This window comes from Camelina sativa, chromosome 10 (assembly GCF_030686135.1).
Source record: "Camelina sativa cultivar CO46 ecotype springtype chromosome 10, ASM3068613v1".
NCBI classification, from domain to species: Eukaryota; Viridiplantae; Streptophyta; class Magnoliopsida; order Brassicales; family Brassicaceae; genus Camelina; species Camelina sativa.
This window is the reverse complement of record NC_141889.1, coordinates 13,264,303-13,289,015: the sequence shown is the minus strand read 5'-3', so window position 1 is coordinate 13,289,015 and position 24,713 is coordinate 13,264,303. Positions and strand designations below refer to the sequence as shown.

At 36.7% G+C, this 24,713-nt stretch overlaps 2 protein-coding genes and 1 pseudogene across 6 annotated transcripts; 2 read left to right on the top strand and 1 right to left on the bottom strand.

Moving 5' to 3' along the window:
* Positions 1-415: 415 nt before the first annotated feature.
* Positions 416-6,363, bottom strand: LOC104718878 (protein TIME FOR COFFEE). Of its 4 annotated transcripts, none has more exons than XM_087470536.1 (13): positions 6,184-6,363; positions 5,684-6,085; positions 5,402-5,568; positions 5,070-5,310; positions 4,727-4,979; positions 4,595-4,640; positions 4,411-4,500; positions 4,073-4,250; positions 3,920-3,986; positions 3,736-3,808; positions 3,327-3,653; positions 1,497-3,225; positions 416-1,427 (listed from the first exon to the last, which is right to left on the bottom strand). In XM_087470536.1, the coding sequence occupies exons 1-13, from the start codon at positions 6,323-6,325 to the stop codon at positions 964-966; spliced, it is 4,179 nt and encodes a 1,392-aa protein (XP_087326662.1). In that variant the 5' UTR covers positions 6,326-6,363; the 3' UTR covers positions 416-963. The 4 variants fall into 4 exon arrangements, with proteins under 4 accessions (XP_087326662.1, XP_087326664.1, XP_010435001.2 ...); XM_087470538.1 differs by having other exon boundaries at positions 5,676-6,085; positions 6,184-6,329; XM_010436699.3 differs by having other exon boundaries at positions 416-3,225.
* A 3,432-nt stretch (positions 6,364-9,795) lies between these two features.
* LOC104718879 (membrane-associated progesterone-binding protein 4) lies at positions 9,796-12,385 on the top strand. Its single transcript, XM_010436700.2, has 8 exons — positions 9,796-10,259; positions 10,496-10,572; positions 10,661-10,732; positions 10,860-10,897; positions 11,294-11,337; positions 11,548-11,594; positions 11,742-11,916; positions 12,041-12,385. Exons 1-8 carry the CDS (start codon positions 10,137-10,139, stop codon positions 12,206-12,208), a joined length of 744 nt encoding a protein of 247 aa, XP_010435002.1. The 5' UTR covers positions 9,796-10,136; the 3' UTR covers positions 12,209-12,385.
* Positions 12,386-12,483: 98 nt separating this feature from the next.
* On the top strand, positions 12,484-21,909 carry LOC104718880 (uncharacterized; annotated as a pseudogene). Its single transcript, XR_015569178.1, has 30 exons — positions 12,484-13,022; positions 13,113-13,539; positions 13,624-13,875; positions 13,951-14,163; positions 14,257-14,388; positions 14,477-14,621; positions 16,145-16,197; positions 16,270-16,371; positions 16,480-16,587; positions 16,694-16,836; positions 16,941-17,035; positions 17,132-17,210; positions 17,303-17,353; positions 17,434-17,514; positions 17,753-17,848; positions 17,926-18,578; positions 18,796-18,837; positions 18,929-19,159; positions 19,239-19,340; positions 19,512-19,700; positions 19,788-20,023; positions 20,113-20,207; positions 20,414-20,510; positions 20,593-20,626; positions 20,728-20,855; positions 20,934-20,994; positions 21,097-21,152; positions 21,236-21,292; positions 21,388-21,508; positions 21,651-21,909. The product of XR_015569178.1 is annotated as an uncharacterized LOC104718880 (transcript).
* Positions 21,910-24,713: the final 2,804 nt, after the last annotated feature.

The following is a 24,713-nucleotide window of genomic DNA, read 5'->3' as shown; positions in this document are numbered from 1 at the left end:
CACGACTTGTCATTGACAAAAGCACAGAATAAGCATTTTTTTGAGTTCCACGACTAGAAATATAACTAAATACATCCCTATATATTTACTTTCGCATCACCCAATCAAACCACTTACGATCCATCCTTCTCTGTGTACTAATCTGTTTTTTCTTCGTCTTGTCAAAGACCCAGTGATGTCTTGACCTTCCGAGGCAAATCTTGGTTACTACTTACTACTATATTTTTTATTCTCTAACTGACCAAAAAAAAAAAGAGTAACAAAGATCCCTTTCTCTGTTTCTTCTATGAGAATATTATTTTTGTGTACAGGCGTACGTATTGCACAAAAAACAACACGTTAAGGTTTAAAAATCACAATCACAATCACAATCACATTCACATTCACAAAAGCAAAAAACAGAACTAGCCAATAATAAACTAAACACATTCTTTATATTTACTTTCTAGCCAAACCACATGTACATACAGATTACACACATGCATTTACTTCTCCATCATCTTGACACAAAAATGGTTCCTTTTCTTTTCTACTCAATAGAATAAAAGTCTAAGCTACCATTACCAAACAGCAACAGTTCTGCCTTTCTTCCTTTGGGCTACCCGTTCTTTTAATTCAATCAAAAACAACCCTACTCCCAATAAGAAATGAATAAAATTCTTAAAGCTAACCTTGAATGATCTATTCTCTCTACTTGCTCGAGGATTGTCAGAAAATAACACTAACTTGGTTGGAATACAGTTCTTAAAACACCAAGACCATCCCTGTAAAGGTCTCTCTCCTCTCTCACTGGTTAGTGAGTTTGGGGGTGTTTGTTTCTCTTCTGATCCGTCATTAACACTTAACCAGTTTCTTAGGACCTCACACTGTTCAAAGTCTACCGTCCCTCAGCGCCACGGGATTTAGAGGAATCAACAAGCGTGAGGAAAACTCCCACATCAGCATCGAATGGGTTTTTAAGTTTCACTCACCCGCTTGTTGCTTCTGATCTCCAGGTTTCACTTGACCCGCGTGGACGTATGGAAATCCTGGAGGGACTTGCTGCGGATGATGATGATGCGTCTTCTCTGCAGTCTGTGTATGCTGCAAGTTGATGTTGCTCCCTCCACCCTTCATATTAATAGCTTTTGCCGGATCTGAAGTGACAGTGGTGCAGCTAGATAGGGTAACAGATGGGGTAGCAGCTGATGATCCTGCTTGTTGCTGTTGTTGCTGTCTTTGGATGTAATAGCCACTAAGAGAAGACATATTCATCTGTTGTTTCTGCTGATGATGATGTTGAGCTTGCATATATGGGCTTGAGAAGTAAAGCTGAGCTTGTTGCAGGTGTTGTTGTTGTTGTTGTTGTTGAGACTTATAAGTAGGATTTGAGGTGGTGGTAGTAACGTGAGGATTTCCGAGAATAGACGGCCCATTGTTCCTTCCACCTGTAAATGATGCCGACTGTGAGTGCTTGGATGGTTGAGATGAAGGCAGAGAAGAGGAGGAAGCTTCACCATGTCCAGCTCTGTTTGCGATTGAGGTTGGGGCAGTTGTTCTTGGGATTGCTCCGGCATTTTTGGAGACAGAAGACGCAGTGGGTGATGGAGCCCGGTTACTACCCGCTCCTTGCTGCATCGGAGAATTAGAAGGCAGAGTTTTAGAGTTTGCTGCTGCAAAAGATATATGTGATTGGTGGGGTCGACCTTGCTGTTTCTGCTGTACGTTTTTAAGTGACGAAGACACAGATGGTGACAATATGGAAGGAGACTGAGCTCTGGGTGAATTGTTCTTCCACTGAGGAGACTGAGCCGGACTACCATTGCCGGATTGAACAAGATTCTGAGGAAACCCTGACGTAGCATTAGGGTTATTGGATACCACCGAAGGCGCGGTGTTAATATTATGATCCAGGAAACCACTCCCGTTACTCATCACTGGCCCTTTGCCTCTAGCAGCAGCAACGGCATACTGTTGTTGCATCTGGAGATAATTGCTATACTGCTGCTGCTGAGGTTGATTTCGCTGCATATGTTGCTGCTGGTGAGAGGTCGGTGCAGAACTGGAACTCCAGGGCTGAGCAGAGCCGAGGTTGAGCACCCGAGCTGAGCTATCAGTGATTGCCCCACCTGTTACCGCATAAGCAGATGCATCAACCGAATCTTGTTTGCCAGAGAAAGCAACAGACTGCCCAACACCTGCAGTTGCTGTTTTCCCATTTGACCCTGTTGTCTTCCGTACTTCTGTGGCATTAGCAGAAGCATTAGACCCTGATTTCCCATCTTCCGGACCACAATTAGTCATTTTATGGTTAGATGATTGAGAAGCCGCAGCAGCTGCCATCATCTGATGATACCCTTGCCTTGCTGCTTCTGGAACGCCATGGAGTATAGCATGATTTTGAGCCGTAGATGGCATGTTCAGACCTCCGTTGAACGCCGCAAAGGTCATTGCATAAGGCTGCGACTGAATAGATTCCGCACCCACCTTTGATCCCTGCTTTTCTGGTGGCCTTTCACTATGATTGTTAGAGGAACCAAGCACTCCACCACCTGAGGCTGCAGAACCCATCAAACCCATTTTAGTTGGCTGCATCGGCAAAGCAAACTTTTGGCCATATGAAACATTAGAACGAGAGGCTCGGCTGTCAGTAGTGGATGGGCTGGCTTCTCTTGCAGTTTCACTATGTTGAGTTGCGTTTTCCCTGGGATGCTGCCTGTGCTGAACTTTCTGAGTAGGAAACCCTTGTGAATTTACTGGTGGCCTTCGTTGTTGGTTCTGGAGAAGCTTTTGTGCAGCCGCGGAACCAGTGGAAGCATTTGTGTTCTGGTTGCTGGGAGCATGGGTCTGTTGCCCTTGACCAGGTTGCTGTTGTGGCGGAAGATGTGGACTGTGGACAACTTGAGAAGGATAGAACGAACCATTAAAGAATGGCATAGGCTGCCCAGTAACTCCTCTATAAGCAGGTGGTGGGCCAACATGTGTCGGGACTGGAAATGGATACCCATTATTCTGCAAGATAGCCACGTACTGAGTTTCATTGGTGGGCATATTTGGGTAGCTGAAGCTCATTGCTGTAGCAGCTGCTGGTGCTGCTGACGGAGGACCATTCACGGATGCTGAAGCAGCCATTGCACCAGATGAAACAACGGCGTTGTTGGTGTAAGGAGGCCTGACAGAAGCGGCAGCTATCGCAGCGGCTGCAGGAGGCTGTTGGCCCAATGGGAAAATAAATGCCGGGCCATGCTGTAAATGATACAAAAGCAAAGAGAAGACCAGTCAAATCCCAGAACTCCAACAGAAAGATATGAAAAAATTGACGCTAGAAGAAAATACAATAAACTTACCATGATGTTGTTACTGGCTCCTGCAGGCAGAGCTTGCTGGAGTAAGATTTGCTTCCGTTGGGCTGTATCTGAGCTGTTAGTTGCAGCAAGAGAGTTCTGCTCGGGTACAGTGTTTGGACTTCTGCTCAGAACACTCCCTTGTAGCTCACCAGAAGGCATGAGACTAAGATTGCAGGCATTTGACCCGTACAACGGTACCGATCCTGCTGTTGCAGGCCAGAAGGGATTTATTTTCGTGAATTGCTGGTGATAATGGATATTCCTAGCGATATAACAGTGAGTTGCACATCTCTTTGGCCTTGGTTGGTTAAATAACAAATGCGGAGGCTGCACAAAAAACAGAGTCAGAAACAGAACAAAGGTAAAAAAAAATTCAAGTGAACATAGCAATGAAAGAAATTATAACCACCTGCATGGTTGTGGACGGTAATAAAGAGTTGGTATCTGTCGGCATAACACCATGTGTAGGTCCCCCCAGGTATCTGATCATAATAACAAAATACAAACATCTCATTAACTCAAACGAACAATAAAAAAAAAGTGGCAAAAAGAAAAGGATTACTAAATTTATTGCTAATATTAGCCAAGCATACCCCATTGTAGGAATCCCTCCAGACCAGCTTGGTATTGACATATGCAGAGACAAATTAATAGCTTCAGCTGTAGAAAAGAAGAGATCCAAATCAACAAAAATTGCAGAAAGTAGCACAATAACAACTCTGGAAAAAAAAAAAAAAAGACTTTACCTGGTCTATCAGAACCAGATTGCTTGTTTTCTGGGTCAGGTTTCTCAAGATCGAGCTTAAGTTGACAGTTTCTATCAGATTTTTGAAGTTCATCTTCTGCTTCAGATCTTTGATCTCTACCTTCTTCAGACTTCAAACTCAGATCTTTGCTCACATCTTCTAAGAGAGGCTTTGTTTCCTGCATATATTTATATAATAACAATAATATACATAAAATATCAAAACATATGGAATATTAAAAAAGGGGAGAAAAAGGTCAATCATGAATGGATATATCTTCCATTGTCGCATTACCAAAAAAAAAAAAAAAAAAAAGAAAGAAAACAGGGACCACTAACCGATTCTATAATCGTGACTTTAGGTTCTGTCACCACCACACATTCAATACCACCATCTCTCGCCGGTGACGATCTCTTTTCCGATGGCGTCTGGTACAGGTGACCAAATTATTATTAAAAAAAACAAATAATAAAAATAATATTTAAAAAAATAATATTTCAAGAAAAAGAATTAGACATGCACCATCAGATTTATCTCAATCTTCTCCATTTCCGGTGTAGGCAAACTCCTAAGATAATAATAAAATAAAATAAAAAAAAATCAGAATTAGGTTTAAGAGATAATTACAGAGACAAAGGGGGGGAAGAATCTTACGCTTTAGTCACATCAGATCTTATCCCAGACGAAGATTCCATTTCCGGTGATACTTTTCCCTCTTTGGAGATACCATTTTCTTTCTTCTCCGCGGCGGAGCTCAAATCTAATGACGTCGACGGTTGCAGATTCGTTGAGGAGAGGTTCTCTCCGGTAAATCTTAAAGAGACTTCGTCTTCCGCTGCCTTTACGGTTGTGGAAACAACTGTATCGTCTTCGTATCTAACTACTCGCGGCCTCTTCCTCTTAGGAGCTGCATTTATAATAAAAAAAATACTGAGCACAAAGATCACAGACCTAATAAGAGATCGTTGTGAATCGGAGAGAACTCGAGATGACTAACCGATCGCCGAATTTGCATTTGCTGCTGATGGAGTAGCAATCTGCGAGTTGAAGACCGACTTCTCTTCTACAGCTGGTTTACTCGTCTCACCGGAATCATTCGCGGCGGCGTCTTGCTTAGCTGGTGGTCCTTGAGGTTGTCTCATCATTCCGTATAAAACCTCAGCGATCTCGATCTCGATTTCGTCTTGTACCGCCACCGGAGATTTTGGCGGAAGCGGCTTCGGTTTTGGTCCAGGAGTCTTTTAAATAAAATAAAAAAAATTAATTAGACAAAATAAGCCAAAGATGAAGATGAAGAAGAGAGTGAAGAGATATGAGAGAGAGACTAACCATCTTCTTCCGGACTAAAACGTTGGAGGAAGATGGAGACAGAGGAGCTGGTAGTGATGGAGAAGCTAACATAGAAGCCGGACTCGATATTTGCCGGTGAATTTTCTCACCGGAAGTGAAAACTCCACCGCCGCTAGTCCAAGACTCATGCGGTCTCTTAGTACATGCTGTAACCGTAAACACAGAATTAGAAGAGAGTTTCAAACAAACAGATGAGATCAGAGCAAACCAAAGGAAAAAAAAAAACACTAAGTGGATAATGCAATTTTTCCACCTCTCTACCTGACCGGGCTTTTCTAGGAATCGACACACCGATCATTTCGTCGGCGGCTTTCCATGAAGATACAATAGGAGACGATGGCGTCGGAGAAGGAGACGATCTGAAAGCTTTACTCTGAGGAAAACTCTTCCTCTGATGATTCGTCATAGCCGGTGGAATCATCTTCATCGCTTCACCGCCGTCGTCGTATTCTTCATCATCGTTAACAATCTCCTCGGAGGTATCGTCGTCGTCGTCTTCTCCGCCGTCGTCGTCTATATTACCTCGTTCTCGTCTTCTCCTTTTACTCCGGCTATTTAACCGATCTCTCCCCTTCTCCCTTTCTCGATCTCGATCCTTCTTAGAACTCGTTCCTCGATCTCTTAACCTCGTTGTCTCCGTATACTCCACCGGAATATCCTCCTCTGTGATAAAAATGACAAAAAACACCAAATCAGAGATCAAAAATAATCTCTCCTCAGATCTGAAGGAAACGAGAAAAGGGAGAGAATTAAAAAGAAACCTGGAGAGTCTCTGAAACTTCCGGCTCTATGTCTCCGTCTAGTAGAGAAGCCATTACCGGCGGCCGCCATGGGCACTCTTCGAGCTTCTCTATTTCTCTCCATCTCTCTCTCTCTATCTTTCGAGACTTGCTTGCTTCCCATTATCTTCCAATATATATTTTGGGTTGTATAAAAAGAGGCAGTATAACCAAAAACAAATCAACGGCTCATATCAGAACATTAAAACATTGTAGTAATCCACACCGTTGGTATAAAAGATCCAACGGACTTTATTAGAGAGAGTTCCAGCGTGGCGAAATCTAGTCCCTCCAATTATTTAATTATTATGTTCTCGTCAAAAGAGATTTGTCATGTAAAATAAAACTAACCCATATTTCTTTCTTGTCTTTTTTTTTTAAATATAATTTGACACCACTGATATATTTCTTTATTAGAAAATTTTCTTTATTTTAATTAATATGTCTCACATTAATCTATTCACAATAAGGGAGACAAAAAAACAAACAAAAACTATATAGTGTATTCAAAAGAAAATAAAATGAGTTAGTAAGCAACACACACTTTTTAACAATAACCTAAATGAGTTTTTTGTCTCTTCACTTCACTTGACAAATTTTCACATTTAACCTTTTTTAAAACCCATAGGTTTTTTATCTTTGATAAAAGAAGTCTCTCCAATGATAACATAGTATTCCTTTTAATTTCTAGTTTTGTGTAATTTTACTATTAAAATTGTATTTATAATTCTCTATATTACATACAACGAACAAAAATAATTTGTTTTATCTTGTACATTATCATTTGATTTACTTTTATTTTATTACAAATGATCAATCTTTACATCTATCAACTTATTTATGAAGTTTTTTTTTATCGAGTGGCTCTAATTGACAGTTCTACACAACCTCTATAAATTAATAAAGTCGGGACCATGAAATTTTATTAATTTATAAAGGTTTTAATTAATCGATAAATTAATAAAATATTAATTTATGAAGAGAATTTTTTTATCAGAAATTCAAAGTTTAGAAGAAATTGCTGCTACTATTTTTCAAGGTGATGATGAAGTTGAAGAAGATACGACGATACTTTTAGAACCAGTTACACGTAAAGAAGCAATTATCGCGTCAAGAACTCTCTACAATTTTTGGATGCGATTTGAGAAAACAACACGAGAAGTTTTTGATGCAATCAGAAAGATTAGAGATGCTCTCCAACAAGAATGCAAATTCAAGAACAAACAAACAGCAATAGATTCATATTTCAATAGATATTCTTAGATATATATATATATATATATACTAGTTTATTTGATTATTAATTTATGATATTGATAGGACCATATTTTTACATGAGATTTTTTAAAAAGTTATTAATTTATTATTTTATCGAATAGTGTCCAAAATTACACTAGTCTCAACTTGAGACCAGAAAAATTTATTAATTTATAGAAATTATTAATTTACCGAGTATTAATTTATAGAGGTTCTACTGTATTTGCATTACAAAAATCTACGTTAATGTATGACTCCCTTCACCATATTCAAGATGGACATCTCCACAGTCTCCACTCTTTGGCAAACAAGACCACAAAGAACTATTTTACTTGTATCACACTAGAATTATTTGATAGGTTTGGTTTATGAATTTGCGATAAACCGCAATCTATGGAAAATCAAACTTCAAATTTGATGTAAAAGCATTAATTAACTTTTGGTTAACTAGTAGATAAAGAAGTACTTAGGAGGATTATTGGTTCAGGATTTTGAATAAATTTTTAAAGACTTTAAATGTTATATAGAATATGTTATTATTGAATCAATATTTTGTTAAAATCTGTTAAATTTTAGTTTTTTAGTTTGTGATTTGTTAAAAATCATTTAAAATTTTAACAAATTTGAGTTATTGGATTCACACTTTTATAAAGTCAACAAAATTTTTGTGTTATTCAATAAAAATAAAAGAATCTAGGTTTGTTAATGAATTCAATTATTATGTTATTAGTTCATGATTTTATACATTTTCTTTACAAAATTAAGTCATGTAAAGTATCACAAAATACATTGATTATTTGGAACATTTTACAAGATTTTAGAATACTAAACAACAAAACTATATAATACATTCTAGCAATCCTTAAAAATCTTTTGCTTATTCATTTTTGATGATTTTGTTGAAGTCTTCAAGATTCTTTATAAATTAGAATCCAATAACAGTCCCTTTAAAATCCTAAAGGATAGGTGGAGCCCCTTTAAAATCCTAAAAGATAGGTGGTATCACTTTTTATAAAAAGTAATAGGAAATGCCATAAATTAATGCCAAAATGTAAAAGTATTTATTGTAGAAACTTAATTAAAAACAGCTGATTATTAATTTGTTATTTTTAATGTATGTGCCATTTAGAATTGCAATATAAATATTATTTCTCATATTTGTATTATTGTAATATTTTATGTGACAAAAACAAAATTGAACGAAAACACACGAAGAAAATGTGAATTTAAATAGTTTTTTACTCAAATCAATATGAGAAAAAGGTACAATGTATGTGTATAATATTGATTTTACATAAAAGATATCGAACGCCTTGTCATAGATTTCTTCTTTGTTTTTATTCTCTTTGTTTTGAATAGTAAATCGTAACGTTTAATAACATGAATGCCAAATTCATCGCTTTTAATGACTTTTACGTTATGCTTTGAACTCCGAGTTTGTAACGCCTATCTCGATGGGCAACACTTCGAAGATGGACTTTTGGATTAGTCCTTGAAACAACATTTGTTTCTCCGAAGTGAAGTGTATGCATGCTTCTCGAAGAACTAATAGATAACACCATAAATCTGAGTGGAAGCAGGTTTCTTATCCATCCGGATTATAGGGTTTCTACGGTCCATTGTGCTTTTTATTAAGCGGAATCTCTGGACAATCTCTAAACAAAGAACTAACATAACAACAATTGTGATTTTTTTATTTTACATATATTCCATAAACATTTTTCGTAACAACCTTAGTTTATTACGCAAGCTAGTCTTGGATATAGATAAGAAAAAAAATATTGTATTATACCTTTAACCTTTCATTAAAGCCAGTCTTGAGATTTTATGATAAAAAGCTACCTTTTATTAGAGCTCGTCTTGTGATTTCATGATAAGAATCGGAAATAAATTTGTGAACTTGTTATGTAGTGAACTAAAAAGAAAAATGGTAACATAAAAGGCAAAGATACAATCTCACTACCTCCTTTTCAATAAGTTATAGCTACAATCAACTTTGATCATGTTTGGCGAAGCGACATCGACCAAAAAAGAAAAAAAAGTAACAGAGAAAAACTTTGATCCCCTATTAGTTTTAGATGCATCGACTGATTTTAAATTTTTATGAAGAAAAACTATCAATAGCTGGAAATAACAACGATACTTTTTCCAAACTAGCGACAGTGGATCTAATATGCATTGATCTAATACTTTTTTCTGATCAGTTGTAGTTTTGCCTTGGTCGGTGTCATTGTTTTCGGTTATTGTCGATGTCGCAAATGTCAATCCCTCAAACATGACTTTAGCTAACGAAACTTCCAATAACATATCAACCGAAGCAATATATATTCACATAAAATCGTAAACATGTGTTTTGAGTTAGTTTCTTTTGTTCAAGGCCGGCTCTGCGTTTCATACTTGTATAGCGTTGCTTATTGCTACTAATGATTTATTCTTTATCTTTTGTAACCTCCCTAATAGAACTTCTTCTATTCACATGATAGAAATGTGAAACAGTGAATCCTCTTTTCCCTTAGTTATTTTATCTCTACTTGTCCGTTTATTCAAAATTATTGCAATTTAGTACCCATAACTTTACTTATTTAGATAAAAAGCCCTCACATCACATCCTAAAAGTGGTGTAGAAATTTCACTTGATTTTGGAATTTTCACATACAAAACCAAATCGGATCCAATCGATGATGATTCCGGCGAAGAGATTTCTGTTATCTCCGTTTGTTGGCGTAACGACGACCGTCGTTCTCGTCGCTCTCTACTTCAGATCTTCTTCCCTCAAGTCTCCACACCACCAATTTAACCAAGTAACTCAGTTCTCTTCTTCCAACTCTATCTTCCTAGTTCTGAAATTTCCCAATAGAGACAGACGAACTTAGCTGGACTGAACTAGACAAGAGGTCTTGTCTGTGTAGTTGTTATGTATGGGTCAGAGAATAATCACAACTGAAATAGAGAACCAGTGTTTTTATGATGTCTCATGCCTTGGATTTGATGGTTTGTTTGTGCTTTTTTTTGTTGATGCTGTTTCAATATTCAAAAGAGGTTATTCTCTGCTGAAGAGTTGGCATTGTATAATGGCACTGATGTAACGTTACCTATACTCTTAGGGATTCTTGGGTAAGTCTTTTCTTCCTTACTGCTGTCTAAACACATATGTGAAAGAAAGAACCTGTAAAAAGAGTACCTTTACATATGGAATACACAGATCTGTGTTTGATGTGACGAAAGGAAAATCTCATTACGGTAGTGGAGGAGGTTACAATCATTTTGCTGGAAGGTTTGTTCTGTTTTGATCAATTATGTGGAGAGATTCTCATATGTTCTTGTATATTTGGTTTTGTTTGTGTTAATCTTGTATGCTCTAGCTGATGTGATGTGTATTTCCATGTAATTCTTGAGCTCAGAGACGCTTCTCGTGCTTTTGTTTCTGGGAACTTTACAGGTATTTGTATATTGTTTGCTGCATTCTTCAGTGAGTGATGAAGAGTTTTTAGTAAACTTTTCTAGGAGATAATCAGCATACCTTTTTAATCCAACAAACGTTTTGGGAATTTAGTAGTTGTGGTCTTTGCTTCTTTTGGTACGTATGGAAATTGATTTGATATCCCCTAGAAATGAGATTTAGTCTCTTATCTTGCTAATCTTAAGTGAGAATATGCCCATTTTCTATGGTGTTCCTCCCATTTCACTTCTTTGGGTCCTCATAAAACATTGTTAGTCGTGCATAAAGAAGTCAAAGTCATTCAAACTTTGTTAGTTATTTGAGGAAGATTGTACAAAAAGTCCCTGAAATGTTTAAACTTCTCATGTTTGTGCTATGATTCCTTTTCTTGTGCAGGAGATGGACTTACAGATTCGTTACATGGGTTATCTAGCAGTGAGGTAATGCTTTTTTAGCTTTACATAGTTTATCAATGAGAATTATGGAAATGTCTACAACAGTCTTGATCTTGCCATTGTCCCAGATGTGCTTATTTCTTTATAGATATGTATTGCAGTAACACATAGTTTGTTAACTGTTTGATATTCTATAAATCCGATTATTTTAAATTAAATGTTTGATATCACTTTACAAAGATCTCTTGTCCGCAGGTGAAGAGCATTGTTGACTGGCGAGGTTTCTATTCCAGGACTTACATGTAAGTTATATGTTTCATTCACACAATAGAAAGCTGATGCGTAGTAATAACTGAGAAGGTGGTGTATGAATAATGCTTGGCTCTCCTTATTCCTTATATAATAAGTCATATTGGGTTGGCTCTCAGCTTATAATTTGTGATCAACAGTCCTGTTGGGAAGCTTGTTGGGCGGTACTACGATAGCCAAGGGAATCCAACAAAACATCTAAAAGGAGCTGAAGCAAAAGCCTCCAGAGGTGCACAACTTATGGAGAAACAGAAGACCGAGGAAGCCAAGCAACCGAGTTGCAACTCACGATGGAGTCAAGATGAAGGTGGAGAGGTATGAATTCTTGTTATCTCTCTCTCGGTTTGGTTTAAAGGGGAACTTTAGATTTAGAACGTAGAAGTGAATCTTTGATGGAATTAAAAGCATTAAGATACTAAAGGATAACCTCTTTATGTAGGTTTGGTGCGATGTTGGGGTGCCGAGATTGGTACAAAGACCTTTAGAGATAGCAATAACGGGTTCAATGAGCAAACGTTGTGCTTGTTTTGAGGAAGACCATCTTGATCAGTCTGGCTTGGAGATCTATAAAGACTGCGAGCCTCTTGCCAAGACTTGCAGGGTTTAAATGTGATCACGACTAGTTCCCTTCTAATCTTCTATGTAGCCTTCGTACTCTTTTATACACATAGTAGAAGTCTTTTGTTTTTTCTGTATCGATGCATTGCGTGTAGTTTATGTGTAATTATTACAAATTAAACGACAAATTCTAAAATTCTATATAGTAGAGGTGTATTTGGTTACACATCGTGCTGTTTTTGCTTTTGCGTCGACAAATTGCATAGTTAATGTGTAATTAAGCTAAACGGACACATAGTTCTAAAATCCACTATGTATTTTAGTTACACACCGTGCCGTCTTGCTTTTGCGTCCACAGGGTGTGTGTTGAAGGTGGACACTGGCGCATCCTTCGCTGAAAATTTTGGCGGTAGCTTCCTCAGGGTTACCAAATTTTGAAATCTAAATTTCTTCAGAAAAGTTGTTAATTGGAGAATCAAGAGGCGAAATCGAGAGTAATCTCCGTAGTTATCACCGGGGAAAATGGTGTTTCTCTCAGGGAAAAAGCCTCCACCGCCTCCGCCTTCGTCATCATCCTCAGCTGCTCCTTCGTCTCTTAAAATCCCCCAGCCGCAAAAGGAATCAGTTGAACCCGACGCGGTGGAGAAGATGACTGCGATTCTAGCGGAAGTCGGATGCACACTGATGAACCCGTACGGTCCGCCGTGTCTTCCTTCCGATCTACACGCTTTCCGCCGCAATCTCACTATTCGCTTTTCGTCTTGCTCCGCTAATCCCGGCGAGAGAGATAACGTCGCTTCCCTTCGCTCCGTTTTCATAGCTGGGTTCTCATCGTACATTCAATCTCAGAGTAATCTTCGTAGGTCAGCAAAATTTTCCAACTCGATATTTCCCAAATCAAAATTGAGAATTCACCAAATTCGTAATCGGATTTGTTCATATTTATCGTGTAGAGTGCTTTCGTCCTCTTCATCAACTAAGAGAGACGAGAGTGGCTTAGTTCGAAATCTCCTGCTTGTATCTCCTATTCAACTTGATATTCAGGAAATGCTACTCGAGAAGCTTCCGGAGTACTTTGACGTTGTTACAGGATGTACTTTGGAGGAGGATGTTGCTCGTCATATTATCAACCATTTCCGTTGGCTTGACTTCATTGTTAATCCTGATGTGTTCACCGATAAGCTGATGCAAGTTCTATCGATTTGTCCTTTGCATTTAAAGAAAGAAATCATTGGATCGTTGCCTGAGATTATTGGGGATCACAACTGTCAAGCTGTGGTTGATTCTTTGGAAAAGATGCTTCAGGAGGATTCTGATGTTGTAGTTCCAGTGCTTGATTCTTTCTCCAACCTCAATTTAGATGATCAATTGCAAGAACATGTGAGGTTTTGCTTCATCATTGGTTTAAGGTTCTGTATTTGTACATATTACTGATGGAATGTATTTTTTCCCTCTTTCTTAAAGGCGATTACAGTAGCAATATCATGTATAAGAACAATCGACGCAGAGCACATGCCGTATCTACTTAGGTTTTTGCTTCTTGCTCCTACTCCTGAAAATGTTAGAAGAATAATCTCCCAAATACGAGAACAGTTGAAATTCACCGGAATGTCACAACCTTGTCCTTCTCAGAATAAACTTAAAGGAAAAATACCTGCATATAACGCAGAAGGTTCTATTCTCCATGCTTTAAGATCAAGCCTTCGGTTTAAGAATGTAAGTTGGATTCGTTACAGTTGTTGTTTAAGCATGTTTATCATTATCTAGCGTCACTATATTTTTTGTTTATAGATACTCTGTCAAGAAATCATAAAGGAGCTGAATAGTCTGGAGAAACCTCGGGATTTCAAGGTAATTGATGTATGGCTGCTTATTCTCATGTACATGAACGGAGACCCCATCCGGAAGAGTATCAAGAAAATATTTAAGAAGAAAGTGGTCGATGGATGCATACAAGAAACCCTGCTTGATCAATGTATATGTGGTAATAAAGAGTTTGTGCAGGTGATCTTCTTAACAATTTTGAGAAGTTTCTGATTCTTGCAAAATGTGGGAATGTTCTTTTGCAAATTTAACCCGATTTACTCATTATTGTAGGATAATTTTGCATCATTTGTTTCTTTGGCTGAACACCTCTTGTCATGCAAAGAAGAAAAGGCAAGGGAAATGGGCTCGCATATCTATACTCGTCTTTTTGAAGGGTTTGCTGACAATTATTCAAGACAAGAGGTGAGTACATGCTAACATGTCATAGTATAATCACTTGTAGCATAATTAGTCCATTTTGTTCTAATTCGAAATTTCGAATTGGTTGCAGATTCTAGGTGCTCTAGTGACACATGTGGGATCTGATAACAAATTTGAGGTCAGTTCGGTCTTGGAGATGATGACGGCTCTGGTGAAAAAATATGTGCAGCAAATCCTTCCCTTTTCTTCCCACATAAATGGTATCTCTGGAACTTGTTCCTACAATAATAACTGATCATTTAGTTTTATTTTTCTAATATTTTTATTGTTTTGTGCTGTATAGGTATTTGATAGCAGGTTTTTTCACCCAGAGTATCAATTCCCTATGCAGTTGTAGTACAAAGGGTTATCAATTCAAATGGTTGTTTATGCTAGCAGGAAGGATGCAATCAGAACAATGCAAGTCAAGCCAAGCAATTATGGGTTTTATCTAACAATCCTAAAATAATAAAAGAAAAGAATATAAACAAAGAACCACACGACCTAAGCACTCGATGCAAGCATTCGAGTACATGATCGGGTGGGGTGATCGAGTAAGCAAATGAAATATGAACAACTCGAGGGATTACTCGATGCAGGTTATCATGTACCTGATCGGGTAAGAGATCGAGTGATGAATGAAAATGCAAGCAATTAAAATACGAAAGCTTCTAAGGATGGGGTAATCGAATTCTAAGTGTTCCTAACCAGTACAGATGCCTTACATGCCTCAAGCAAATATTTTCTAGACAATGAATCTCTATAATCTTGTTAAAACACTCTGGTGATAGAAACAATCAACCTTGATCACTCCCCTACCCAACTCTCGTTGGAGAAACATGACCAAACATGCATTAAGATCCGATTCATTATTGTCAGTAAACCCCTTACTCATCTAATCTCTTAGGCTAAGTGAGTAAACCTCTAGCATTGGTTGATTCAAGCATCTCATCTACACCTCTCGGTGGTAAAACACTTTAGATATAATCTCACCCTCTCAGTTTGTTGACAGCATTAAGAACACCAATCTAGAAGGAAATGTATTAAAGATATTCAATCAACTAAGACATCCTAACCGATCAAGAACACAAAATCATCTATCCCATCCCTAGAAACTTTACTTCACTACTCGGAAATCATAGCAAGAAACATAACAACAAATATGAAAGAAAATTGCATTATATTAAACGATAAAGTAGAGGGATAAGAGTACAAGAAAGAAATCTAAAAGAAATGATAAAAAGTTATGAAAATAAAATCTAAAACAAAAGGGAAAAGTGTTTGAGTCGCTCAGTTCTCTCATAGAAGCTCTCGCTCTCTGGTTTGAGGGTCTGCAGTGTGCTCGTTTGCGAGGAAGGAGAGGAGGGGTTTATATATGGAAACCCTTTTGACCTAGCTTCCCAGACCTGCCCGATGGTCCACTCGATGGGGTACACGAGGATGAAGTCGGGTTACTCCTCGGATAGATCTTCGGGTTGTTCTTCCGGCTCTTGGATCCTCTTCGATCATGTTGGGGTTCAGACTTGTTCTTCCAGCTCGATGGCTCCTTCGGGTACATGCTCGGGTTTGTCATTGTTTTTCCCCATTTTAGGCTTTTAAGCACCTGTTTTCATCCAAAATATGCAAATGCAAAAATGCAACACCCTAAATGGCCTAAAAGTGAATTCCTACAATTAATGACCTAAAAATGCTAAGTTAAGGGTATGAACAATGCAAAATATGGACAAAAAATGATGCTAAAAACATGTAAACTAGAGAGTTATCAGTATTTTGGACTAGTTAGAGGGTTTTAGTATTGAAAATTTGCATAAGGCGGGTATTTATCTTTACTGCTTGGTATGATGATATATTGTATATAAACTTATTAAGTGGACATAATTGCAGGTCTATGAGGTTTTCAGTCTCCTTGCACTATCAGCTCGCGCAAGTGCTGATTCTTTTCGATCTTCAATTTCAAATGAACTTATGATGATAGTAAGGAAGCAGGTAGTATGAATTATCTCGCCTTCTATTTGGTTTCTTAAGTGATGGCAGCTCACTCCCTTTCTTAGGTGATGGCAGCTGACTCCTAGTTGTCCTTTTTTATATTGGCAGGTTAGTCATCCAGACCTCAAGTACAAAAAGATGGGCTTAGTTGGAACTCTTAGGATTGTGTCGTCACTTGGGGATGCAAAGAGTGTTCCTGACTTTCCATCATCACAGGTAACATCCAGCAATTCTCAGTAGTTAATTGAAATTATCTTTGTACCTTTCATATTTATTTCCCAAAAGGAAATATCTTATGTCCATTATTTTTTTCATAAAGCAGGTTTCAGATTGTGGGGAGATTTTGGAGCTCTTGAAGACATCTGTTGAGTCTTGCAAACAGTCTAACTTAGCATTAATTATGTTCTATGATGAATTTGCTACAATTCTTAGCCATAAGTCACTTCAACCAGAAATTATGGAGTGGTGAAGATTCAGTAACAGTTTTCTGCTAGCTTGTTTAGTAATTTTCAAAGGCTACACAATAATCTTAAGCTTCATCATGACTATATTTTTATACTGCTTTTCAGGATTGGGAAGCATCTGGGAGAATTTGAGTCGCTGTTTCTAGCCGATCTTGAAAACGGAAAGATGTCTGATAAGGGTTCATATTGTGGACTAGAAGGTATAAATATACTGACCATGGTTCAACTTAATTAATTGGGTATCTTTTGAGCATTGTATAGATTGATCTCCATTTCTTTTCATCTCATCGCTTTAGGGGATCTTTGGATGAACTTGGATGGTAGTACATCACCAATTTGTTTGAACATTTTACCCATGGCATCTTCATCCTCAGAGTTGGTCTTTTGAGATTATCCATGTTTTCAGTTACTGTTGAAGATTTCTCTCTAGCAACTGTTGATTGAATTAATAAACATATTGCCTGCAGGTCTTGTTGTCTGCAGATTCTGCCTTCAAATTTTTTCTTTTGCTATCAACTGTAAGATTTTCATTCACTTGAAACTGAGAGGTTATTTTAAGAAGTCATAACGAACCTGAATGTTTTGTGTTTATACTCAGGTTGAGAGGTTGACAAATGATGGATCCCTTGCTGGGATCGATGCTCTGCTCGGATGCCTTTTGCACCTCCCCTCTCCGAAGGTGAAGGACTAAATTTTTGTCATAAAACATATGGCTATGTTTCCAATTTTTGACAAGTTTTGATCTGCACTCCAATCTCTGCACGATTGTAGCATACACTGTTAGGCTTATTTTAGAAAAGTTTAAATTCTAAACATGAACCTTGAAGATAAAGTATTAACAACAGATCTTCCCCACATTTATATATGTGTACTGTCCCAGTTTGCTGATGTTTGACTTTTCCTGTCCAATTTTTAAGTACTTTGCTGCAGCTGGTTGGCAGTCTCTAACAAAGAAGCAGAGAGAAATCCTCTCTCTCTCTTTATATTATGCTGCAAACTGGATTCGAGAACTCGTAAGTGATATGACCTTGTTTATCAGCAACCTTGTTATACTATGATTGTCTTTACATGTTTATGTTTCCCATTGCAGCTTAACGCTTTCAGTTCCCAAATTGATGAAATATTTGGCTGAATTAGTCAGGCTACAGAAAAGGATGTAACAACAAAGCTTCTGAAGAGACTTAGAAATTTAGTGTATTCTACTTTGTCACCATCCAGGCTTCGTAAATGTGTTTTGTTTGTTTTATACTATTTTTCAGATGTTGTTGGTCGTCTAATGCCTATTCTTGATGAAAACATATTCTTGGAAAGCTTATTGAGCAATTAGATTACACTATCTCCTCAGTCTCTACCAGAGCTCCACCCTTATTCTGAATCTCGTGTAGAACATCCGGAGAAGAAGAATGAGAAGAGGAAGCTCGACGATGATGGTTCCCAACACAAGGGAAGCATGAAAAATAACTTGAAAAAATCTAAGCATTCAATGAAAAGCTCCGCCAGCCAACTAATATGGATGCATTCAAGAAAGCAGGAGTAGTGATGAGTCAAAGTCAAACACAACTACATGGAACCCCTTCCCTTCCATCTTTGGATGGCAGGACAGCAGCAACACCAATGAATGATTTTTCTGATGATGAATCTCTAATTGTGAAGATTCCTCAAGTTTCATTGGCACTTGAAGCTCAAAGATTCAAGTTCAGACCTCTTCTTCCTCAATGCCTTTCCATCTTAAAATTTTTAAAGGTCGGCCTTGTCAAACCTTTTTATCTGGTTGATTATTAGTATCTGCTAGTCTTTTGAATGTAGTAAAGTCATCATAGATACTCCATATAAATGTCCCATGAATTCACGTCGAATTTTAGCCGCTGAGTTTTTATTAATATCATTATTGGAATGCCGTCGAAGGCAGCAGTGCCTACCTACTAAATTTTAAATGTATATTTTTGGCTTTCACTTGTAGGTTCCAAGCCAAGACATAGGCAGTCATGAGTATAAAGCTGAGGTATGAAGATAAATACCAACATATTCTGTCAAAGTTATTTTCGATTAGAGATGAAAAGTGCAACTTACCATCTTGTTATTTTCTATCATAGCTACCTGTGTATTTGTATCTCTTACATGATCTTCACAACAAGCTGGATTATCTTGTTCCTCATGGTAAACAACATCCTTTTAAACGTGGAACCGCTCCAGGTTGTGTCGGAAGATTCAAATTGGTTGAACTTCTTAGTCAAATAAAAGGACTTTTTCCAAGCCTCAGGATACATATAAATGTAGCAATTTCCTTGCTAGTAAAAGGTAAGATAACTGGAGATTACCAACCTGCTGCGAGCTAAAGATATTGATTTAGCTTGGTCTAATCGGACCTAAATGATAATAGGGTGATGAAACTTCTCAAATTAGTTGTTTTCTATGGCTGGAAACCCGAACACATCCAATATTGTGGTTTCTGAATCTCTGGTTTATACAATGGTGTGCAAAGAAGTGTTGTACTGTTTCAGCAAGGTAATTTATATCTTATCCTGATGCCATTTTTTTGTGATGCATATGGTTACCAAAGTTGCTACTTCCTAACTTAACTAGTTGTACATTGGTTGAATTTAGTTCCTTTAACTTAGATACACATATGCTAATTCCAATTCCCAATCTTTTGTGTTATTTCTTCCTGAGTCACAGATGATGATCCTCCCTGAGTTTGAAACAGACAAATCACTGCTGCTGAATCTTCTTGAAGCCTTCCAGCCAACTGAAATATCAGTTGCTAGCTTTTCGGACATCCAACCTTTCCCAGATTCCCTTCACCTGGGACAAAGGAGTACTTGTATATTGGCGTTTATTATTTCTTTGAAGATATTTTAAATAAGGGTATATATCTTGGTTTTTACCGATGATTTCCTATCATATGCTATATCTTATTCTAACTCCCGTTGTGATTGTTAAATGTTGCTGCAGCATGTTCCTTCTCCTTTGATCTGGCCTTCAAATGTCTTCTCACTCTACAGTTAGTGATGACCTCTGCACAAAAATATCTTGGCAAGGTATCAGAAGAAGTTACCAAAAAGAGATGTCCAGGCCATTCTCAGGGTATTGTACCCAGTCTACATGCTAAACTGGGAACTTCTGCTGAGAAACTTCTCAGGCATAAATGGATCGAAGATAGTACTGAGAATAAGGGTCTGAAGAACAAAGTATGTCCATCTGTGTCAAATTTAATGGGTCAGACAATTTATGGCAGTGCTCAATATTCTCAATGTGAATAGCTTTGGATTTCTTGCAGGGTGAGATGGTACAAACCATATTGCGAATATACTTGGAAGCCAGTGGATCCACATCTGATTTCTTGATGAGCTTGCTTGTACTATTTTGCCTTAGGTACATGGAAAAATCTCTGGGCTCCACTTTGCATAGAGTTTGATGCAATCTGAAAGTTTTTTTAAAACATAAAACGACCGCGTGGGTCATGTTTAACTGTTACATTCTGAAATAGAAATCTGCAAATGGTTAAATACATATTTCATAGGAAAACGTGTATCATTTAACTTAATTTATATCACGTCTCTGGAATTTGTTTGCATTAGGCCTCTCTATCCAAGTCAACAGGAGAAGATGATGATCCCCGTGATCATGAATCCCTACTCTATGTGCAGCTACTTTCAGAGGATGGTACAGGACATTGGTAAGCAAATTCTTAGCTATCTCGTATTTTTTTGAGTCAGTAATCCCGTTAGAGACTAATAACCTCACTTTCGTTGGTACAACATGAAGAGAATATTACAATTCTTAACAAACTGGTCAGTAATCCATCTACGTTTTGTCGGGTTCTTTACTTATTACAATCTTCTCTGATATAGAATTAAAGTTATTACTTTTGTGTTCTACCATGTATAATTAGGTGAAGACGGTTAGCTCATGAAACGACAAAGCTGTCAATCTGAAGCTACTGAAGCACACTTGAAAAAGATTCAGAAAACTGTAAATGTGGTAGTGTCTTTAGTCAACTTGTGCCGATCTCATGAAAAGGTAACCACTTTTTGCTGCTAATTATCATGAGTATAACACATTCTGCGTGCGAGATTCATGTAAAGATGAACTAAAAAGGTGACAATCCATGGCATGGTTATCAAGTATGGTGGGAAGTATGTGGACTCGTTTCTAAAAGGTATAAATTTTCTCCAGCTTCTTAGCTTATCATACAAGAGTTGAATTAGCTGATTAGCTGGCTTATTAATTTGATATTTCATATTGGAAAAAAAAAACGCAGTTTTTGATTTCCTGGAAGCACATTTTCAAGATAATAAGGAACTCGTCATCAAGTTGGTAAGAAGTTGTATTCTATGCATTTTCTTTGACTGTATCTCTCTCAGTCAACTGAAAATCTTCACAATTGATATATGAATCAGGTCAAAGATCTCCAGAAGGCTACAAGAACATTACAGACTCTATGTTCTGAAGCCAAGGTTAGTTTCACACACCTCTTTGTGTCTGTTGTTTCTTTGCTTCTTCTCAGAGACAGAATAAATATGACAATGGAGTACTGTTTTGGGGAATTAAGGTTATGAAACAAACAGCCATAACCAGCAAAATTGCAGCAACAAAGAGATCTTTAGAGCGTTTTCTGTTTCACGTTAAAGCTCTTCTCCATACAACATCAGGCGGCTCCAACTTCTGGATGGGTACTACACAAAAAACAATTACTTTTGCTTTTGTCTCTCTCGAAATTCACTAATCTGTTTTCGTGCCTCTCTACTAAGTCAGTAGCATTTGAGCACTCTTGTTTACGGAAACTGAGTTGTGAGATATTAATTGAATTTGCAGGTAGCTTGAAACAAAAGGACTTGAGTGGGCAGATAGTGAGTTCCCAGGCTTATGTAGATAACGAAACAGATGAAGTTGAAGAAACCATGTCCGGAAAAGAAGAGCCCATGCAAGAGGATGAACTTCCCTTGACACCTTAATTAGACTGCTAATTATAACTTTCTATGTTAATTAATTTCTTAGTATCTATACACGTACCTTTCTATGTTTCTCATACCATAATCAATATCACAAATTCACACATATATATATATATATATATATATTGGGTTTGTTTAATCACATTTCTCCTTGTAACTTCTCATTGGACCATATAGGAAGAATGTAAATATGTCACAAAGCCGAATGTTAAGGCAGTCATTTCTTCAGCTACAATAGTCTCAAAATTGCAAATTTGTTTTCTCTTTGTGATTAACATTTCACCAGTTAGTGTTTTTGGCTTCACAGGTTTTTGTTTGACCTTAGATAAATTGATGTAACTATCTGAGTAGACCTCTGGCTCTTCATCATCTGTTCCTGTTCCTTGAGGTACTTATCAGGTTGCTCGATCCTCGAGCCACTACATATATTCAATGACACCAAGCTTTTTCCCAGGTATGTATATATGTATTCGCCATTGAGCTCTTTGGTTTTACCTAGTATATATACAACAACCTATGTGCCTGAACTCTTTCATTTGTGCTATTCGGCTCTTAGAATCATTTTCAGAACTCTTTCAAACAAACTGATGCATTCATTGTCTTTTTTTGCTAAATAACTGAAGCATTCATTGTACTAAAGGTTTTTGGTTTGAATATAATTTTACATTCAATTAAAAATTAAAACAACATACGTGTATAGTGTTTCTTGCAGCATCTGGATACATAACAAATGGCTCATTTTATCAGTTTTAAGGTCTACCCTAATGTGAATGCACAGTTCATCGAACAAATATAGCCAGTAGAGTAGTCTTTTTCTTCTATAGGAACTTTTACACACGCTGCAAGAAGGTCGAGTCACTCCATTGTTGGCATACATTTGGAACCCGGTTTCTGTGTCTTCTACCTTCACATAATATTATACATCTCCAAGAACACAATCAAGATGGAGACTGAGCCCACATTCTTCACAGGTATAGTAACATACAATTGGATCTGTCTTGGTCTCACAAATATCACACCACAAGTCAGCGCTTGCGTTTCCCACACCTTGAAATAATGACAGAATTTGGGAAACGCAAGCGGTAACATATATTTTTACATAATTTTATATATAATATCATATATATATAATGATTTTATGTTGTAACGTCTAAACTGCCTAAAGACGTCTAAACCCCAACTACGTGTTTTAGGCACTGGATTACTGCCTACGTACCGTCTAACGTTTTTTTAAACATTACGAAAAATACTAATAAACCTCTTGTTGGATATTTTTCTTCGTCTGGATTAAATTCCACCGATATGTAGTTTTAAAAGACTTTTCTTTTATGTAAAAGCCTTTTTTTTTTTTGACAATCATGTAAAAGTCTTTGTTTAATCTTGCATATCTCACAGTTTACAAAAAAAAAAAAAAAAAAAAAAAAAAACTTGTATATTTCACATTAATATATTACATATATAATATTCCTTTATTTTTCCATTATTTTATTGGGTAAAGTAATAACTACTAGTGTGTGGTTGTCGTTGGATCCTTAGATGGTGGATCTGCAAATACTATCTGATATAGTGTTATTCTATGGATTAATAATACCAAATTGCAATATTTCCAAATTTAATTATGAAATTAACAATTACAGTTATCTTTTTTTATATATGAATTATTGATAAAGCTAGCAAGAAAATGTAAAAATAAACTTTGCTACTAACTTTTATGCAGAAAATTTTCAGTAGTAAAGTAGACTATAATTTTTTCTCTAATTACCATACTTGTCATTTGTGAATTGTGTTTATCTGTAGAAATATTTAAGCCATATTTTTTTTTGTGATATTTTTTTTTTTGTTTTTGTGATACATCATTGATCATTCGATGATATTTTCAGAAAATAATGGATTCCTTCACATAATCCAATATTTCTCTTAGAGCTGTAATAGATTCCTTCCACTTTCCAAAAATTCATTCAAAATTCTTACAAAAATCGATTTTCTACGAGACATTTCCTATGAGCCTTTTTGTAAGAAAATGGTATAGGAAACATTTTTATGTTATTTGCGGTAGGAAATCAAAGTTTTTCTTGTAATCAATTAGAGTTTTACGCAGAAATGTTTAATCGAACACATAACTTAACCAATTTAGTGTTGAATATGGTTCACATTTAATGTTGATATGGACACATAGATCAAATTTGAGATTACGGAAATCAATTGTCACTATTCAAGTGATCTTCCTTTTGATTTTGAGAGCTTTCTCACTCTAAAACGTTTTCCTCTCTCTAGAATTCTCTCTTTGTATTCATCTTTGTACATTAATCAATTTTGTAGCATCGTACATTTACCTTTCTATATAGTTTGATCTTTGGTGAGGTTGAATCTGAGAGATGCAAAATTTGTGTTTATTTCTCATAGCGTAATTAATATTACATAAATATAGCTATTTTAGTTAGTTTATTTATTTTTAATATAAATGCAATCTTTTTAAATGTCTACCGGTTCTGGTCTATTTTTTTTAATAATTTTTTAAATCAAAGGTTTGTACATAAATTTTGATCACCACAAAATTTACATAGTACGTTAACTTTAATTTGGAGATCCCTAACATTACTCTTTCGACCAATGAGGACTCAAAACATGCTTCACGTGTCAATGGTAGACTAGGTAAAAATAAACAAATAGTAAAAGTATTCGTCGTCGCCTGCAGAAAAAAGAAGTCGGTTAGGCTAGGTAAAAAGTACAATGTAGACACTTCGTTACGGCATAAGTACATGTAAGAGAAAAAACATCAAGTAAAAACAAAATTCAGAAAACAAAAGTAAAAAATTCAGACAAACATGAAGACCTCATCATATCTCAGTTCGGGTCATGTCTTTTTCTTGTATGAAAAGAAGATAAAAAGGAAAAGGAGAGACAGCTAAAGTGCACGTGGCAT

Excerpts from the sequence above, each read along its gene's own strand:
- LOC104718879 (XM_010436700.2), top strand. The coding sequence starts at position 10,137 with ATGATGATTCCGGCGAAGAGATTTCTGTTATCTCCGTTTGTTGGCGTA. Across the intron at positions 10,898-11,293 it reads TGTTTCTGGGAACTTTACAG|GAGATGGACTTACAGATTCG; the intron begins GTATTTGTATAT and ends TTTCTTGTGCAG. Across the intron at positions 11,595-11,741 it reads TTCTATTCCAGGACTTACAT|TCCTGTTGGGAAGCTTGTTG; the intron begins GTAAGTTATATG and ends TGTGATCAACAG.
- LOC104718878 (XM_010436699.3), bottom strand. The coding sequence starts at position 6,325 with ATGGGAAGCAAGCAAGTCTCGAAAGATAGAGAGAGAGAGATGGAGAGA. Across the intron at positions 5,569-5,683 it reads TCCTAGAAAAGCCCGGTCAG|CATGTACTAAGAGACCGCAT; the intron begins GTAGAGAGGTGG and ends TTACGGTTACAG. Across the intron at positions 3,654-3,735 it reads TACCGTCCACAACCATGCAG|CCTCCGCATTTGTTATTTAA; the intron begins GTGGTTATAATT and ends TTTTTTGTGCAG.